Here is an 18,967-nt window from a genome sequence, read left to right as displayed (position 1 = left end):
AGGCCTCGCCATGGTCGACCAAAGAAGTTGAGTGCACGTGCTCAGCGTCATATCCAGAGGTTGTGTTTGGGAAATAGACGTATGAGTGCTGCCAGCATTGATGCAGAGGTTGAAGGGGTGGGGGGTCAGCCTGTCAGTGCTCACACCATACACCGCACACTGCATCGAATTGGTCTGCATGGCTGTCGTCCCAGAAGGAAGCCTCTTCTAAAGATGATGCACAAGAAAGCCCGCAAACAGTTTGCTGAAGACAAGCAGACTAAGGACATGGATTACTGAAACCATGTCCTGTGGTCTGATGAAACCAAGATAAACTTATTTGGTTCAGATGGTGTCAAGCGTGTGTGGCGGCAACCAGGTGAGGAGTACAAAGACAAGTGTGTCTTGCCTACAGTCAAGCATGGTGGTGGGAGTGTCATGGTCTGGGGCTGCATGAGTGCTGCCGGCACTGGGGAGCTACAGTTCATTGAGGGAACCATGAATGCCAACATGTACTGTGACATACTGAAGCAGAGCATGATCCCCTCCCTTCGGAGACTGGGCCGCAGGGCAGTATTCCAGCATGATAACGACCACTGCCTTGCTAAAGAAGCTGAGGGTGAAGGTGATGGACTGGCCAAGCATGTCTCCAGACCTAAACCCTGTTGAGCATCTGTGGGGCATCCTCAAACGGTGGAAGAGCACAACGTCTCTAACATCCACCAGCACCGTGATGTCATCATGGAGGAGTGGAAGAGGACTCCAGTGGCAACCTGTGAAGCTCTGGTTAACTCCATGCCCAAGAGGGTAAAGGCAGTGTTGGAAAATAATGGTGGCCACACAAAATATTGACACTTTGGGTCCAATTTGGACATTTTCACTTAGGGGTGTACTCACTTTTGTGAGATACAGTATATCTATCTATCTATCTGTCTCTCTCTCTCTCTCAAAATATATATATATATATATATATATATATATATATATATATATATATATATATATATATATATATATATATGAGTGAATTGTATTTGCCACAACTAATAAATAAGCTCCTAAGTACACAGAACATTTAAAAACCTTTCTTGAGTCTTTACATTGCAAAATTGTAAAATATCTGACGATCGGCTGTCACGGCAGAAATTCTTCACTCCATTCTACACCTAGTTGGCGACACGTCCACATTCCAATCCTATAAAGCTATGAATCTTCTCTTTGTTGTCTTTGCCTATCAGTATAGCGTCCAGGATGAGGCTGTGCCACTGCCAACCTCGTTCTGGCAATTAAGCTTGTTACAGAGAGGCTGGCACAAACACTGCTCTTTCCATTAAACACAGTGAAAGAGAGCCATGTTCAGCTTTCTCCCCAGACTCTGAGAATGAGAGAGAGGAGTGAGCAGCAATTACTAAATCTGTGCTGGGTCATTACTGTGCAAAAGCAATTGACGAAACACATGTGACCTTGTTGTTCACGCAATTAATGAGCTCCTTAACCTCGTTCTTAAGACTATTCCATCCTCAAATTATACTTGTTAATCACACTATAAATAAAGCATGACATGCTGTACTGTTATAGGAAAATAATCAACAAAAGGGTCGTGTTGATGCAAAGCGGAGTTACTGTTACCATGCGAATTATTTTATAAAAACAGCATGACCTGAAGTGGTTTATTCCTCTTGTAACACAGCAATCTGCCGATTGTTCGCTATGGATACATTAAAATGTTGAAAATGTTACGTGGTGCTCAGATCAATTCAAGGCCTTTTTCGCCACTATATGTATGCACAGATTATTTTAAGAAATTATATCACAGCAAATAACGTAACAAATACTAAATACAAGACCAGGAAGTCTATTTCAAGCTTCCGATTGCTAAATAATTTCTTTCTAGAAATGCTTGAAATGAACAAAATTATCTGCCAACGGAATGAGACAATTTCAAGCTTGAATGAGTAGAAATACATAGAAACTGGCTTAAATATCTTTTATTTGTTTGAAAACAATCGAATAAAGAGAAATATTCATCGAATTTGAATGGAATCTGCAGGTTATGAATGCAGGTGAGAAATTACACCTCAATCATACAAAAAAAGCATTATTTAAAATGTGTAAATCCTTTGTTCTTTCTTGCTTTTCCTATGCGTTTTATCTTTTAGTTGGGATTTTACACAAAGGCAAGTCATAAGTTAGTAATGAATGACAGGGCTCCGACCTTATTTATTTAATTCTTTAAACGTCAAGCCCGACTAAAACAATACGCTGAGGCATTTAAATGATAAGGTTTTTACGAGGATTTAAACGAGTAGATGTTGTCAATGTTACACCAAACTATTTTACAACAATATGAATTACAAAAGTATTATTGCGTATCTAATTGAGGGTCGAATGTGATACAATATCTTAAAAATCACAGAAAGTTCTGTATAGGGTAATTAAAAAAAAAATTACTAAGTTTGAGTTTCTTAACCTTAAACTTGACGACTTGGCTCACTTTCTTGAATTATTGAATTTATTTATTTATTTATTTATTGAAATTCAGAGATTTCAGGTTATTATGATGTCACTGTAACAAAGTGAAATTAAAGCGTTAAAATGGTATTTCAGGGAAGCGAATCTCTTATTTATATTTACAGTTGTACATACACAGCTGACATCTGATAGAACCCAAAACATGGTAAAGTACTTTAGGTGTTCATTACCAAAAAATATTAAGATATATTGTGTATTTTAAAACTGATGTTACAGTTGTATTGATATTAAATCTAAATAGATTACAGATCAAGAGAATACCCTTGGGTCAATGGTGATATTGATGTATTGGTAATGAAATGTGTTGATGTATTGGTGTACTGGTGATAAAATGGACTCTACCTCTGCCCTCCTCGGGTTCTTTGTTGATTCTTGCTTTCGTCCAGGTGAGCCCGAACCTTCGTGTGGTTTGCGTGTCCTTAAATGCCCTCCTGACGTTGCCCAAGCCCTCGGCGGACGTAGCCATGCGCCCCATAACTGACGCTAGTGGGCCGTGTCCACCACCGGAACCCGAATCTGCCGAGAAGCCCGAGTGGAGGAAGACGAGACTGCCGGCTGTGAGGTAGAGGAGGATGAAGGAGAAGAAGCGCACAGGCTTGCGGCGGAAATAGCGCTGGATCTTCAGCAAGGGCCGTGCCATGGCCTCTGGGCTCATGAACAGACATGAAAAAGTTCTACGAGCCGTTCTTTCTCTAAAAATAGCCTCTTGAATGGTTTCTTCCACAGCTCCAAGAACTGATGCTGCTACAAGAGGACACTGAAGGCTTTAAACTGGCCATCGCTGAAGAACAAAAAGGCAACTCCAGTCATTGTGTGGGTGTGTGTGGAAGCCATGTTGTGAAAGATGAGACGAAAGGCGATAGCGCTTTCCCTGACGCTATCTTTCTCTCAAGGTCTCTTTCCCACCAAGCCAGCTGTCAATCAAGCCTCAGTCAGACTAAAAAGAGAGAGAAAAAAAAACAGACAGAAGAATAAAAAAAAGAGAGAGAGTAAGTAAGCACAGTCAAGTGCTCTGGAGTGCATTTGTTCAGTCACTTTGCCAAAGGCAGCTAATTCAGATTCCTTTTCACAGAGAGATATCTGATTTTCTCCTAGTAATCTAAAGGGTGAAAGAAAAGCCCAGATTTCTTTCAAGTCTTCTTTCAGACTTTTAGGGCAATGTGAAACTTTAAGCAAATGACCACATTTTTCAGACACAAATCTAGAACAAACCGCATGACTGTTGTGTCCCAGATGACCGCACTAACCAGCTGCATGTAATCATTTTCTGGTGAAATACTCGGAATACTCAAAGCTGCACTGTCCATGTGAAAGAGGCTGTGATAGCAGCCTCCTTTGCATGATAATTATCTTCTGATAATCCTGTTGATTAACCTAACTTCTAAATTATTGTATGTATGTATGTTTTATTCAGGTGTTGATCATCATATCATATCACATCACAGGGCCATATTCACAAGTCACACATGTATAAAGTCTTAGGACTAAACATACAGTACGAACTTTTCCTGTACCTTAAATAATTTGTAAATGATTCCAGGTAAACTATACATTTTAACAGTACAAAACATGTTCCCTTGATGATATCGCTCCAGTGACAAAAAATAAAAATATTTTAGGAAAAATACAGTCTGCTACCTTAATTATATATTAACGTATTAGCTTGATTAATTTTAAATCAGCAAAGGGAAAAATGTATGCTTCTTGTTTTCTACACAAGTCCACATTTTCTATCCCTGATTTATTTATTTTTTTTCCCATAAAGGCAAGCGCCTGTGTTGAGAGGAGGTGGCCTACACACCATCTTGCTTCAACTCAAGAAATCTGGCAACCTTGGAGGTGTGAACTACATGCAGGTGACTAGCATACTCTCAATGGAAAGCGGAAAATCAACTTAAATCATCCGCATAACTCGACCTTGGACTGAATACGGAACTTTCCTTGTGTAATTGTAGATACAACTTAATAATAATTAACCATAACATGGACTTGATTATATACAGCGCCTCAGTGTGTTATACATTATTACTTGTAAAAGGAGAGAGAGAAAGGAAGTGGTCTAACCCTAAGGGAGGGGGACTCATTCTATTTCACTTAATCACATAGCCGTTTGTTAATTAAAAGATCTCATCAGCTTCACAAGCTGTGTAATGAGATCTCTGAAGATGGTTCACTTCCTTAGCTTTTTGTTAAATACGATCCGTCCGTTTCGGATTATCCTTAAGTATGTTCACTGATCTATGTTATGCTTAGAAACTAGAAAACTGTTTCAACACCAAAAAAAAAGCCCTTTTATTAAAAGCATTTGTTTAGAGGACTCGGTAGCCATTTATGAAAAGTACAATTTACTGCACTAAAGGCCGTTAAACAGCCAGCTTTCTTTGTATGGTAAATGGTCTGCACTTATATAGCGCTTTTATCCAAAGTGCTTTACACTGATTCTCATTCACCCATCCACACACACACTCACACACCAACAGTAGCAGAGCTGCCATGCAAGGTGCTAACTTGCCATCGGGAGCAACTTGGGGTTCAGTGTCTTGCTCAAGGACACTTCGGTATGTGGAGTCATGTGGGCTGGGAATCGAACCGCCAACCCTACGATTAGGGGACAACCCGCTCTACCACCTGAACCACAGCCGCCCCTTTTTTTAAAAGTCTACAATGAATGCACTTGAGTCGATGCCGATATATTTCACACACTTAGACGTGTCTGTCTTTTGTTGACTATTTTTTTTCCAATCTGGATGGAACATTTTGAGAGGAGAAGGAGAGAGTTTATCCTTCATACTCTCCTTCTCTCAAAGGCTGCAGTGTGTGTGGAGGTCATACACACACATACACACACACACACACACACACACACACACACACACACACACACACATGCACAGAGAGGCTCTTAGAGAGTGTGCTTAAACTACTTAATCAGACTCCACTGCTACAAGGACACAGGAATTTTCCATAACCAAATCCTCTCAATTATCTCTCTCTCTCTCTCTCTCTTTCTCTCTCTCTTTTACCAGCTTAGTGGTAGTGAACAATTAGTGCAGGTGATTTACAAAGAAAGAATTGTGTAACAATATTTATATGTGTGTGTGTGTGTGATATTTCGTATAAATAGGGTGACCATGAGTCCTATTTTCGGACATTAAAAAAGCATATAAATTAGAGGAAACGTCCAGGTTTCGGCTTTAGTTTCGCTGTGTTTATGGTCTGTCATCATGTGTGCACATATTTTCATCGCTTTAACCCCTCTCTGTACTTCCCGCCTTCCCACACACCAGATGGTCGATTCTAAAACACTTACAGCAACTAGCGGACAAATTCTGGCCTCTCAACCTTTAGCCTTCTCTCAGCGAACATGCTAACATGAGGTGCTGTCGAAACAATGCCCATGGCCATATAAGATCATTTTTATATTTCATGTTATCGCTTTGTTTCTTATTCCATGGCCATTCAGATGTGTAAATGATGGTATAAGATACACTCGTGGCATGTAATAGTTTATTTTATTCCACAGACATTCAAAAGAATGTAGGGGGAAAAAATTAAAAACGTGGGAAGAGTGAAATCAGTTTTATTTGTATATATATTTATATGATACTGATAGTGTGTCTTTTTCAGTGCAAAACTCCCAAACAATCAGAATATATATTGGCACCATAGTCTAAAGCAAAACTAAAACCTGTCACAAGTTGCACAATTACGTGGCATACATAGTATAATGTAGGCATTAAAGGCAGTGAGATGCACTGAAAAAACTGTTCCAAATTAGACATGAAGATAAAATCAGTATGTGGATATGAGTGTGTGTTCTGTTCCCAAGGTAAACTAATATGTAAGGAAAATCTTTTCCCAGGTTCTTTAATTGCTATTAGTAATAACACACTTTCTGTCAAAATGTCTGATTGATTTATGACCCTCCACGTTCCCCTGACTGAGAGTTCTGTAGGTTGTGTAAATTTCTGATTTCGTGGGGGGGGGGGGGGGCATGGGAGTGCCAATCGCCCTAGACAAACTCCCCCGACTCCTTTTGTATTTTAGAGCAGTAGTTCTGTGTAGTGTGTAAATATCGTCGCTGGCAACCCATTCTGAAAAAATAGTTTACAGTTTAAACGAAACTCACGATTCTTTTAAAATGCCATATTTAAAACCTTTTTTTACCCCCTAAAGAACCCTGGTTAGAAGGTATAGAATAAATATTTTTAAATTCTTCGGACATATCGTCACCTCAGACTCCACAGAGAATAACTGTGTTTTGGGTTTTATTTCAGTAAAAGAGAACAACATCACACGGCATCGCGCGACTGCACAACTTTCATACACTTTTTCTCGAGAATGTCAATCAACCACGTTTCAATCATTTCACAAACCTCAGTCTGTTCATTTCTTGACGACGTAATTACACACAATGTCCACAATTCTAATACATCTGCTACATTCAGTCACCAGCTCCAGTATATCCCTGATAGATGCACAAACTGTTTCCCCCACATTATTGCACATATGCATGTATTGATGCAGCTCTTACAAAGAACCATATTCTCCTGAAGTATGCTTTACGCTTCAAAATAAACAATACTTACCATAAAAATCATTTCAGAAACAAAGATTCACTTATGCCACAAAATGTATACACTGTGTGAATGAAAACTGTGAAAAGTAGGGGTTAACACTAAACTCACAAAACACTGCGTAAGCATTCTGGTCAACAAACCCAGAAAACACATCTATCCATCCATCTATCCATCCATCTATCCATCCATCTATCCATCCATCTATCCATCCATCTATCCATCCATCTATCCATCCATCTATCCATCCATCTATCCATCAATCTATCCATCCATCTATCCATCCATCCATCCATCCATCTATCCATCCATCTATCTATCTCTCACACACACACACACACACACATAGAGATCAATAGGGTTATCAGAGGTCATAAATGTACACAACCTACAGAACTGTCAGTCAGGGGAACGTGGAAGGTCATAAATAACAAAGGGTCATAAATCAATCAGACATTTTGACAGAAAGTGTATGTTATTAGTATAATATTGCTATTGACATCAGAAGTGAACGCTTAATATAACGCCAACTTTGTGATAGATTTCTCATTATTTTGTGATGCTGAGATCAATTTCATTAAGCTTCAATAAAATGGGGGTGGGGGGGGGTGATGCCAACTTAAAGAAAAAGTTATCTGGATCTATTTGGATTCATGAATATTTAAATTCTAATTTAAATATAAAAAAAATAATGTTTTAGTGTGTGCCAAGAAAATACTAATCAAATAAAGTGTTCCCATTTTCATTTTGAAACAAAAAAATGCAATGCACACAGGCCCAGATTAAATTTCATACAAGATTTATTTATTATTTTTTTTTGTTTCTTTTGAATTGTGTAAATGGCTTGTTCTGGGTGGAAAATGCTCTTATTTGTCATTTGAACTTTCTCTCCCATTCATCTCCCTTCTCCTTTAGGCACAAATACAAGCATCACTGTGCATAACACACAGAGCCACATTTAGATTCAGAGTTGAGGAAAGTAAAAAGAAAAAAAACAACAATGTGAGCTCTATTTTATATGCAGTACAGCTGGGTTCTTTCCTAGCAGGATTAGGAGGTCTAAAAACGCTGTGTATTTTTTTTCCATCTCAAGCCTCCATGATGCATGTGAGGTAGTTAGTCTCATTACAGGTGGTACAGTAATCATGAACACCCTGGTGAGCACGAGTATCAGGCCAGGTGTTTCTAAATAAACACTGCTAGCACCTGGTAAAGATAACATCCAGATCATTCACACACAAGACAAAAATTTGTGTTTCAATGAATAAAACTCCTACTTTCCGTTTAATTCACCCTTCTAGATGTGCAAATGTTGTTAGCAATGAAATCCTAGCAGGCAGGCTAGGAAGGAACAGAATTCTCCCACAAAACCCCGAGCGTATGTCAATGGACAGGCTGCAATCGGCAGAATTATAAAAGCTTACTTTATAATTCTTATGAAATGAACTTTCAAAGATGCCAGATGTTGCACATAATAAAGCATACGAGTATATAATATAATAGAATAGAATAAGTATGAAGACTTCAACCTGGAAAAAATGGTCTTTACACTTTTATTACTGACATCCATCCATTTTCCATACCACTTATCCTATACAGGGTTGCGGGGAGCCTGAAGCACTATCCACCCTAGAAGGGGTGCCAAGCTATCACACACACATTCACACACTACAGACAATTTAGAGATGCCAATCAGCCTACAACTTTGGACAGTCTTTGGACTGGGGGAGGAAACTGGAGTACGCAGAGGAAGCCCCCGAAGCGCAGGGAGATGTCCTGTGCAAAGTCCATGCACACAGGGCAGAGGCGGGCATCACACCGGAGGTGCGAGGCAAACGTGATAATCACATGGCTGCCCAATTACCATCACAAAATAGCTCAATGGCTCAAAAAAAGGTTATTAAAAATATTAAATGGCTACACACATTTTACCCTGGACTTTAAAAAAAAAGAGCCACCTATTCAGCCCGTTGTTTTCTACTGCCTCACAAGACCGACGGTTGCGAAGTGAAATTTGTGTTGTGGGGTATAGTTGTGGGGTATAGTTTCTCGCCAAAACATGATTTCATTGCTTATAATAAACTTAATTGAACAAGTATCTAATCTACTAGACTGAATTATGTAGAGTGAGTGTGATCAATTCATGTAGTATTAATGTGATTAACGTAGGAAGAAATGACTACATTGACGCCTCTCAACGCCAGGGTCCTGGGTTTGATCCCGAGCTTGGGTGAGACAGCAAGTGGAACCATTATATACATTTGAATTAAGTAAATTCATTAAAAAAAAATTCAGTGTAGATAAAGCCCTCTTAAAGCAAAAGCACCTGCATGTCACTTTCACTTCAAGCATCCTTTCCCCTTCAGTGAACTGGCTTTTTTTCCCACCAGGTGAATTTTATTCATGTTTGTTCTGACTGCTGCTTTAGCTGAAAATACAGAAAAGTCTATTTCTATCGAAGTAGTATATACTGCAGCTAAACTATAATTTATATACTGGATCAGTGGATTAGGTGGAACCACATAATCCGAGTAACGAACACCTTCAGTAATCAACGTTTCTTACATCCATGATTAAAAATACTCCATGTAAATGAACTTTGTAACTGTCTTAACATTAAATTACATGCTGCATACTAGTTTTTCCATGCTTTACAGTAGTTAACACTTAAAGTAAGATGAATTAAAGTGGCTCGCAATGATTCTGATCAAAACTGTTCATCCTTTTAATTATTATTATATTATCAACACACTGTATTTATATTAATAGTTATTTCCTCATTCAATTCAATTCAATAAGAGAGCTGGGATGAACACAGGGCAGTGTTTATGAAAAATAGCAGCAGTTTTGTAGGAACAAATCTAGCACATCCAGTTGATATACTGAAGAAAGGGTGAGAGTTGACTGATTTTTGGAAGGACCATCTACAGCAGCAGAAGACGAGTCACAAGTGCAGAAAGCTCCAAGCAGAAATAGAGCATCAGGATAAAATCAGGCAGGTGAATAGTAAAAAAAAAAAAAAAGTGCTTCACTGCAATCCTGTGCTTTTTCAGATCTTCCAAGTGTATTTTTCATATAAAAAAAAATGCTTTTCAGCAATGTTCATGCTCAGCACAGCATATGCAATTCTAACTACCACCAAGATAAAAATAGATCTGTTACCTTTCCCCCTTTTCCTTTTAATGGAATTAAAGGACCAACATGTTGAAATCTTGTTGTTGCTTAGTGAAAGGAAAAGAAGGTCAGTGGGTCTGATAAACAATGTTCTGAGGATGTGAGCATTTATAAAACAAAGGAAGTGAGTCAAAGAAAAATGGTGTCACATCAGGTCAGAACAAGAGAGGTGAATGCAAAAGACTTGGTTCCAATCTTTTGAGGTAAATGCAAAAGACTGAAGAATTTCAAAATAATTCTGTAAAGCAGGCAGCTGCAGTACCATGGGAGCCCACTATAAGCTACTGTCCTTAACCATCCGGTACACACACACACACACACACACACTCACACACATTCATTATCAAAGGGCATGCAGACATGTACTGTGGGAAACTAGTGCTAATGGCCATGTGTCATATGTGTATAAAGACACAACCACAGCAAGACCACCTCAAATACGTCCGGTATTCTTTACTTAGATCAAGTTTGTCTACACTTATCTATTTGGAAATAAAGGATAATTAATGAAATTATTGATTACAACACTTGGGAACATGCTGATCAGTCAGAGACTTTTCATCTCTCTTATAATACCTATAAATGGATTTATAAGTGTTTCTCATATAACTCTTATGCATGAATAAAAAGTATGACATTCTTTTGTCATTCGTAATCATTGGCAAAATCGGCCGTGCTGCCTGGGCGGGAGAGACGGTATACTCTTTTTCCTGTCAACAACAGCGACACTAACCAATCATGGGATTGGTGAGATCTTGTCATCAGAAGATCATCATCAGAAGAGGGCGGATAGCGCTTATGCTTTCTCACACTTGAAGAAACTTACAATTCAATCTCTTGGTCTTGGGTCCAGAACAAAAAGTACACAAACAGCCGAGCTGTGAGACTACAAAGAACAATAAAATAATTGGATATTAATAAGGATATGAATAGAACAAACTTGTTCAGAATGTGAGAAATCTAGGAAGGGGTGGTTTCGTTTTGCCTCAACTAATTTCAGGTTTCCCTTCAGCTATCAGTGCCTTACCACAGGGGACCTTATCCGCCCATGGTTTCCTGCGACGACACATGGATTCAATTAATCCGACCACCCATGCGCCTTATCTTAGTGTAGCCAAAACCTTACACTTCCACACTCAAAGTTTGCTACACTTGAGAGCAGGACATAGGAAAGCATCTTCCTCCTCCTTGAAAGGTCATCTTCCTCTTTTTTTTTTCATGTTTTTGATGACATTAGGGCTGGAGAAATATGCTGGGTAGGCAGAATTTTCAGCTTGTGTCATTTGAGGATTTTTCGAACAGCCAAACACGCTTTAAAATCGTACACCACTTTACAACTGTCAAAGTCTGTACTTTACATTTGTCACTTTCAAACCTCCACAATATACGGTATGTATAACAATAAATGGACATTTCTTGGTATAAACACTTTTAAAAATGTATGATTATTATTTTAATATTATAATAAACAGAAAAAAAGTGATTGACCTTTGGCCTGAAACTAGATATCATTACTACATGGAAAGTCATTTATGAACATGTCTTGCTTGGTCAAAGTATCAAGACAGCATCGATATATCGTTCCTACAGTTCCTACTGCTAAACGTTTTTATTAAAAAAACAACAAAACTGTTGACACTCAGGAGGGAAAATATATCCGAAATTTAAAATACGATAAATGCCACTTCTGATGTCATATAGACAGACAAATGAGAGAGCAGACATAAAAACACTGGTAATACATACGACATAATTACACTGGTAGCTATTTATCTTTACATGTATGCATTTGTTTGTTTGTTTGTTTGTTTGAGGGACATGAAGTAGGGGTGGGTGATATGAGAAAACTATCATATCATGATTCTCAACAGTATTCCTACAATGCACATTATATGCATCACATGGTACCAGGCAGCCAGCAGTACAGTGCTGGTGCATTGAAAAACGCGTTTTTTTGTTAAGAAACAAACGTATAATAAAATAGTTTTTATATTTTAAATATATTTATAAAGGATATTGACACTGAAAAAGAGAAAATAAATGGCATCTGTATAATAATTTTAATAGTAAAAAAGAAAACTGAAAAAGAGAATATTTGTACCGTTTTGAAACATTAAGTACCAAATGTTAGCATCAAGCCAGCTGCTTCCAAATTGTAAATACAATAATCATATTGTGACATTATGAGACTCTGCGGTTAAAGTTTGACCGCTGAGAAGTAAATACATGTACATTCCTAACAATTTGTCCTTTCTAAACGATGTGCTCCTGATGTTGATTTCAACACTGTGTTGCTCTTCAGTAAAACAATATTTTAATTTCTGACTCATTGGTGTAGTATGATGCGATATTTCATTAAATTAAACCAATTATGTGCTAGACCACTTCTTTTCTATAAAGATATCGATTTTGGCACACATCTCTCTCTCTCTCTTTCTCTCTCCCCTATTTCTCTTTCTCCGCATTTCTCTCACTCTGCAGATCGTTCTACTGTTTCCAGAGTCTATTCAGCAGCACAGCTATCATATCAGATTAAATCAAATAAACTCCAAGCACAGTGATGTTTACATTAGATTTCACTGCCCCAGCAGCTTCTAACCATGTGTGCGTGTGTGTGTGCGCGCATGAGTGTGTGTCTTTGCTGCCAGTGAATTTAGCTCATAGCCTACTTTTCCTGATCAAATCTGTTCCACACCACTTTACTTTCCTGAACATCCTATAATACACTAACTGCATTAAAATCGTTTCCCTCTCCATCTACATACCGAACAAATCTGTGCGGTATTTTTCTATAATGTAATACATTCTTTAAGCATGCTCGCAAATTTAAGACAAAAAAAAAGATCCAGTGTTTAAATTACAGGAGGGTCAGATGGAGCTGTAATATTTTAATGCTTGGCCTCCCTAAATTCTTCACAGTGGCATTTCTCATTTTTATGTTGTGGATGTGCTTCATGTCAGCTGAGTTGCTGTGTATCCCTTGAGATGTGTCATCATCGTCGACCTGACAATGCACAAAACCTTGGTGGAGTTCTGGACAACACCTTATTATTCTCTGCTCATGTTGCTAACCGGACTTGGCCATGTGGTCTTCTTTCAAGAAAGACAGCCTTTATACATATACTGTACAAGTACAGTGAAAAAAATTCCTCACATACCCCCAAATCATTTAAACGCTGGGGTCAGTGCACAGCCATGATATGTCACCCAGAGAGCATTTTGGAGCTCAAATATGGCTCAAATCTCAAAGCCCTTAGCACTGAGCCACCACTACTCTACAGGAGAATCCAGACACTTCCCTCAGAGGCCACTCAGATGCTTGCTCAGTCTCTTGTCATCTCAAGATTGAACTATGGCAACTCACTCCTGGCAGGTCTTCCCCTGTGTGCAATCACACCTCTGCAACTGATCCAGAATGCAGCTGCACTCTTTGTTTTCAATCTCCGCAGGTTCTAGCACATCACCCCATTGTTCACAATATGATCATCCTTTCTACACACTTAGCGGTGTTTGTCTTTACTCTTCTACATCTGTATACTGTAATGATTTATAATCACATTATCCAATGTCACCAAGAAGAGCATGGGCTCCTTTTATGCGTCTGGTTCCTCTCAAAGTTTCTTTGTCTTCTCAGGGCGTTTTCACTTGCCACTGTCACCTCTGGCTTGCTCATTAGAAATCTAAAGCTCCATTTTTCTGCTTTGTGTCAGTGTCTATTACCGATATGATCTAGTGGCCTTCTTGCTCTCTGCTGCTACAGCTTAAACAAAAATGGCCAGCATCCTAAATGAAATTTGTATGGGTAAGCCAAAATGACAGGAAGCTTTTACGGGTGATGGATAGCCAGCTCAAACAAAACTACATTTAAATAATGGACAGCAGCGTGAGCAGATGGGCATTTATACAAGCAGCCAATAATATCATAGCACTTCAGCGTTTTAGAACCAGCAGTGCTCAGCTCTAATCTTGGACCGGACTCACTGACTGATAAGTTGCCAGGCACAGTGAAGGCATTTGTCGATTGAATGAAATGTAAGCTGTAATACTACATGAAAGTTGTATAACTCAATCATCTCATCTGTGCTCCGGTGGCTCTGCAGATGTATACTGATAGAAAATGCGCACTTTTTCTTTAGGCGTGCATTTAACTCATGCTTTAATTATATTTGGCAGAACAGAATGACAGTCCTGAAATTAGCAGCAAAATGACTCCAGGCTGGAAGCCAGATGATTATCTGCCAGAACGTCAACAGTGCGCAGAGACTTGGCAGCGAGGAGATGAACTGAGATGAAATTGCTACATGAAAAATGGTGTAGCTTCTAGAGTTAACATGGTCTCATGGTAGAAAATTCATAAGAATTTACATAAACCAACTTTGTGGGCACCAACTTGTGATCCTGATGTTACTGTTGTGGCTTAGCAAATGTATTTTAACGATGTTGCAATTAAGGGTTACAAAGTCTTACCTCTGTGACTGAAAGGGAGGTGGCATCGCCATTTGCCTAAAATAAATGATTTCCACTTCACCCTCCTAACCTCAGTATCAATCAGTGAGCACTCTGAATTTTTAACTTTGAATAGTGAGCTCAGCAATGAAAGCTCACTGACAGTTGTTGGTTGCTATAGACTACCACTTCTGCATGGCATGTAGTGAGACCTTATCCTCTCTAAGTCAGCAAGTATCCAAGCTTAGTTTTAATGAGATCCATTTTAGTGGGGGATTTTAACTGGGGTTGGTTTTCCTCGAATTCTGATGGCTTAAAATCTGTGTGACTGTTTTAACCTTATTTATAACCAAATAAGCCAAACAAATACTCTGACAAACGACCCCAGTGATCATTGAACCATAGCTGTGGTTAAAAATACAAAACTTTGAAAGAAAAAGAAAGCCCTGGCTTCTTTTTTCAAATGTTATTTTAAGCACTTCTGTGAGCAAGCTTTTTTTCTGACTCGTATCATCTTATTTATGATGTGGAATTGGCGTGCAGTTTTTCTTTGACAGTTTAACCAGTGTTATTGACAAACACGCACCTTCCTGTACATTTAGACTAAAAAGCAGAAATAACCCTTGCTTCTCCCCTTAACTGTCTAGCCTTTTAAGGGAAGGGGACCTTGCTTGGGGTTGTGCTAAGAAACCCACACTTGTGGCTTGAGGCTTGTGAATTCATAGGTCAATGCTCGTTTGCTTTAACTGTAAAAAAACAAAAAAGTGTTTCACCATAGCAAGAGGTTTAAAAAAAAAAAAAACTATGACTAAACCACATATATTGGAACCTATGCAATTAATACAAATCACAAAGACAACAAAACCATCACCTAAGACTTTTAAATGAAGAACCAACAAAATCAAACCCTCCACCCACACAGCAGTCAAAAGTTATTCGAGTTTAGCCAAATTCAATGACTCTGAAAGCTAAGCAAACGGATCAGCCAAGAGCATCCCATTGTAATCTGTATATTACTCCACAGTCCATCAAGTGCCCATTCCTTTATTAAATCCAGAGAGAAAGAAACTGAAATGTAGGTAAAGAGAGGACAGAGAGGTAAGTTAAAAAAAAAAAAAAAAGCTAAGAAAGACCATAATCCGCTAATCCATATCTGAATATGTGGCTATGATGTCAGTGTCCGAGAGCTAAGTGAACAAGGTTCCACAATAGGACACTGGATTTCCCAGCCAGTTTGAGATTTAACTGGAAAACACATCTAAAACCAGTATAATAGGGCAACTTTAATAATAATAATAATAATAATAATAATAATAATAATAACAACAACAATAACAATAGTAGTGGTAGTAGTAGTAGTAGTAGTAACAGAAAGGAACCCAGAAGAAATCCAAGGATTTCTGGAAATGTCTACATGTTCTTTTCAATACCGCAGCACTGTTGAGTTCTCCATTATGATTTGTCAGAGGGTGTTAATTTATAATAATAATAATAATAATAATAATAATAATAATAATAATTTTCTCTGTCAGTAGTTCCATTTGTAAGACAAAGTAAAGAGCTCTGTCTAATACATTATCGTTTCTATGGTACACTGAAAAAAAAAAAAACAATACTGGAGTGAGATTTACTCAAGAAAATCACGGTAACAATTTCCACACATTTATTAAACCTTATTTAATAAACCATTTACTAAGGTTTATTAAATAAGGTTTACATGTCACCAAGGATTATTCTCATTTAAAAAATCTAAGTAAATTTAAATAGCAGCTTTTATTATAATTAGCTAATTTTTGTCAAAATAAAACAATTAAATTAAATATTTGTTCCTTTTTTTAAGCAAATTTGACTTTTATTCATTTTATGCAAGAGAGCTTAAATGAGCTACATAAATATCAACATTGTAAAAAAAGTACACATCATCTAAAAGTTATCATTGCTTCATAATGGCCACTAACAATTTAAATGGTTTCCAACCGCAAGCAGAACACCAATGGGTGAAATGCATATACATCAGCCTACATAAAAACTGAACTGGCAGAACCCAAGATGACTAATTAACTGACTTGCATGCACGCGTGCACACACCACAAACTTGAAACTCAAAAAGAAAACAACCAATATTGAAAACAACCCATTCATAACGCTCAAAATGAAATCAGTTTGAAAATGCATATGCAAATCAAGTTCAAAAACCACGTTCCCACATTAGTATGCACTCGCTTCACGTAAACATTGCTTCTTCTTTTTTCAAATTTTGTGAGTAGTTGCACAATAATATTACATTTAACCCAGCCAAGTAAGCAAAATATACACTTTACGGGTTTTAGCCACATATTTACGTGCAATAATTTAGTATAGAACGTTTAAGTAAGTAATTAATTCTAATAATTTGCTTTTTTCATGTAAAAAATATTCATATTTGCTGAACCACTGAATCTTTTTTTTTGTTTTCAGTGTAACACAGGAACGCTCCACATAAACATATCAGCGATTTTGTAACACTCGGGAGGTCAAACTGTCGGAGGCAACACTTTTAGCTTTACTACACAGGAAATCTTTACATATTTTATGGTTTTTAATCATATTAACGTCAAGTGTTTATAGTATGACATGTTGTTGTTTTAATACCAACTGCTGATTTAAAAAAAAAAAAACACACATACACACACTTTGGGATCTGCTGTTATAGGAAAATATGAATTGCTAAAAGACAATAAATTCCTATATCACACCATTCCAGCGTTGATTATTTTCATATAACATCCTGAAGTGTTTCATTCCTCACTGATTTCAGAGAACTATCAGGTTGTTAGCCTTAATCCATGGTTAACTTTGGTTGAGAATAAACTTGAAGTGCCAAATGCAAAATTAACCTTTTTTATGTGGCTGTATCTGGGTTAGATAAAGCAAAGCACACACAAGAATTTTAGCACATCTGGAACTGGAAAGAAAGCTTTAAATATCTAATTAACCACCAACATAATTAGGAACAAATGCTGGAATCAATAAGTTTTGATTTCCAATTAATGGCAAAAAAAAAAGCAACACTTAGAAGCTTCTGGAAGACCAAGTTATGCTAGAGATTGTAAGCATGAATCTCATCTGCATTGACAACGTGAGTCATAACATACAGAAAGTAGATCAGCGAACCTTGCTACATTACCATGTATCTAAAATGAGTTCTATATCTACCAACGTGCTGCAAAGATGTGGTCATAGATTTAGTTTTAGAATTAGTATAGGTTGATGAACGGCAACACATTGGGGTTTTTTTTTCTTTCTCAGATGGGGAATTACTGCAGTGATTAAAGCTCTGTAAGGCTGTAACAAGCATCATGCAGGAGAAGCTTGGAGCATTCATATTTGTATGTATAATTATAACGTACAGGTAATGACAAAATGTATTATTAGCTCGTCTAGATTAAAGCTTAAATTCAGTTACATTTTCTGTATTTAGAAGAAAAAAAAGCCAGTGAGATTCATGGTCAACAAGCCTAGTCCTTAGAAGTCTAATTTCCTGTTCCAGTTAAACTGAACCAGCTGATCTAACTGCTTTAGAGTATCATGGACATTTTGACTGGTTCACCATCATTAGTTGACCACTGGCTTGGCTTGACGACATTTATCAACCCTAAAATTACGATATGAAGATATGAACCATTTTAAAAGCGTTACAAACTAACAGAATTCTGCACTGTTAACTGTAGCATTAACACATCAAATGTATTCAACTTGTACAGTGCCTCAAGGACCGTTCAGATCGTTCTAGAGAATGAAACCAAACAGATGTCAGGGAAAAAAGGCAACTCCTTAACTGGTGCTCAATTTGGGCTAATTATCTTCAATGACCAATGAATAGAGCCCAGTCTGTCAGCAAGAGGTCAGATGATGTCCTCAAGCCACCAGAAAGAACAAAGACTGTCTTTGAGTCGTTGGGAAAAAAGGACTGCTTCATGGTGTATCTGTCCTGAGGAGCCTTTCAGTCTCATCATTCAAAGCTATGGTTTCACAACCTAAAGATTAGCTTCGGTTTCCAGGTGATACTGTGTCAGTAGAGAGAGCTGTTTATACCACTGCCCAATCAAGCACTCACCTTGAGGGAGGACAGCCATTTATCACAAAATCCTTGAAAGTGAGGGGAAATTTAAGCAAGGTTTTGGAAAATTTGTTCACAAAAATGTTTGGAATCTTTCCACAGTTTTCAGTGAGGTTGCTTTGGGGTCCAAAATTCTGAGTACACCATGAAAAATGTATTT

At 37.8% G+C, this 18,967-nt stretch overlaps 1 protein-coding gene and 1 long non-coding RNA gene across 2 annotated transcripts in view; one reads left to right on the top strand and one right to left on the bottom strand.

Moving 5' to 3' along the window:
• wscd2 (WSC domain containing 2) overlaps window positions 1-18,967 on the bottom strand; it is a 75,870-nt gene that overhangs the window by 36,077 nt on the left and 20,826 nt on the right. Inside the window, exon 2 of the mRNA XM_017452066.3 lies at window positions 2,854-3,448. Within this exon, the coding sequence (XP_017307555.1) occupies window positions 2,854-3,166 (313 nt within the window). The 5' untranslated portion in view covers window positions 3,167-3,448. The remainder of the gene's footprint in view (window positions 1-2,853; window positions 3,449-18,967) is intronic.
• Window positions 1-18,967, top strand: part of LOC124626148 (uncharacterized) — a 46,241-nt gene that overhangs the window by 11,467 nt on the left and 15,807 nt on the right. The window contains exon 2 of the long non-coding RNA XR_006980798.2: window positions 4,277-4,367. This is a non-coding gene — a long non-coding RNA (uncharacterized LOC124626148). The remainder of the gene's footprint in view (window positions 1-4,276; window positions 4,368-18,967) is intronic.

This window comes from Ictalurus punctatus, chromosome 22 (assembly GCF_001660625.3).
Source record: "Ictalurus punctatus breed USDA103 chromosome 22, Coco_2.0, whole genome shotgun sequence".
Classification (NCBI taxonomy): Eukaryota; Metazoa; Chordata; class Actinopteri; order Siluriformes; family Ictaluridae; genus Ictalurus; species Ictalurus punctatus.
Note: the sequence above shows the minus strand (reverse complement) of the source record. Positions and strands in the feature narration are given on the sequence as shown.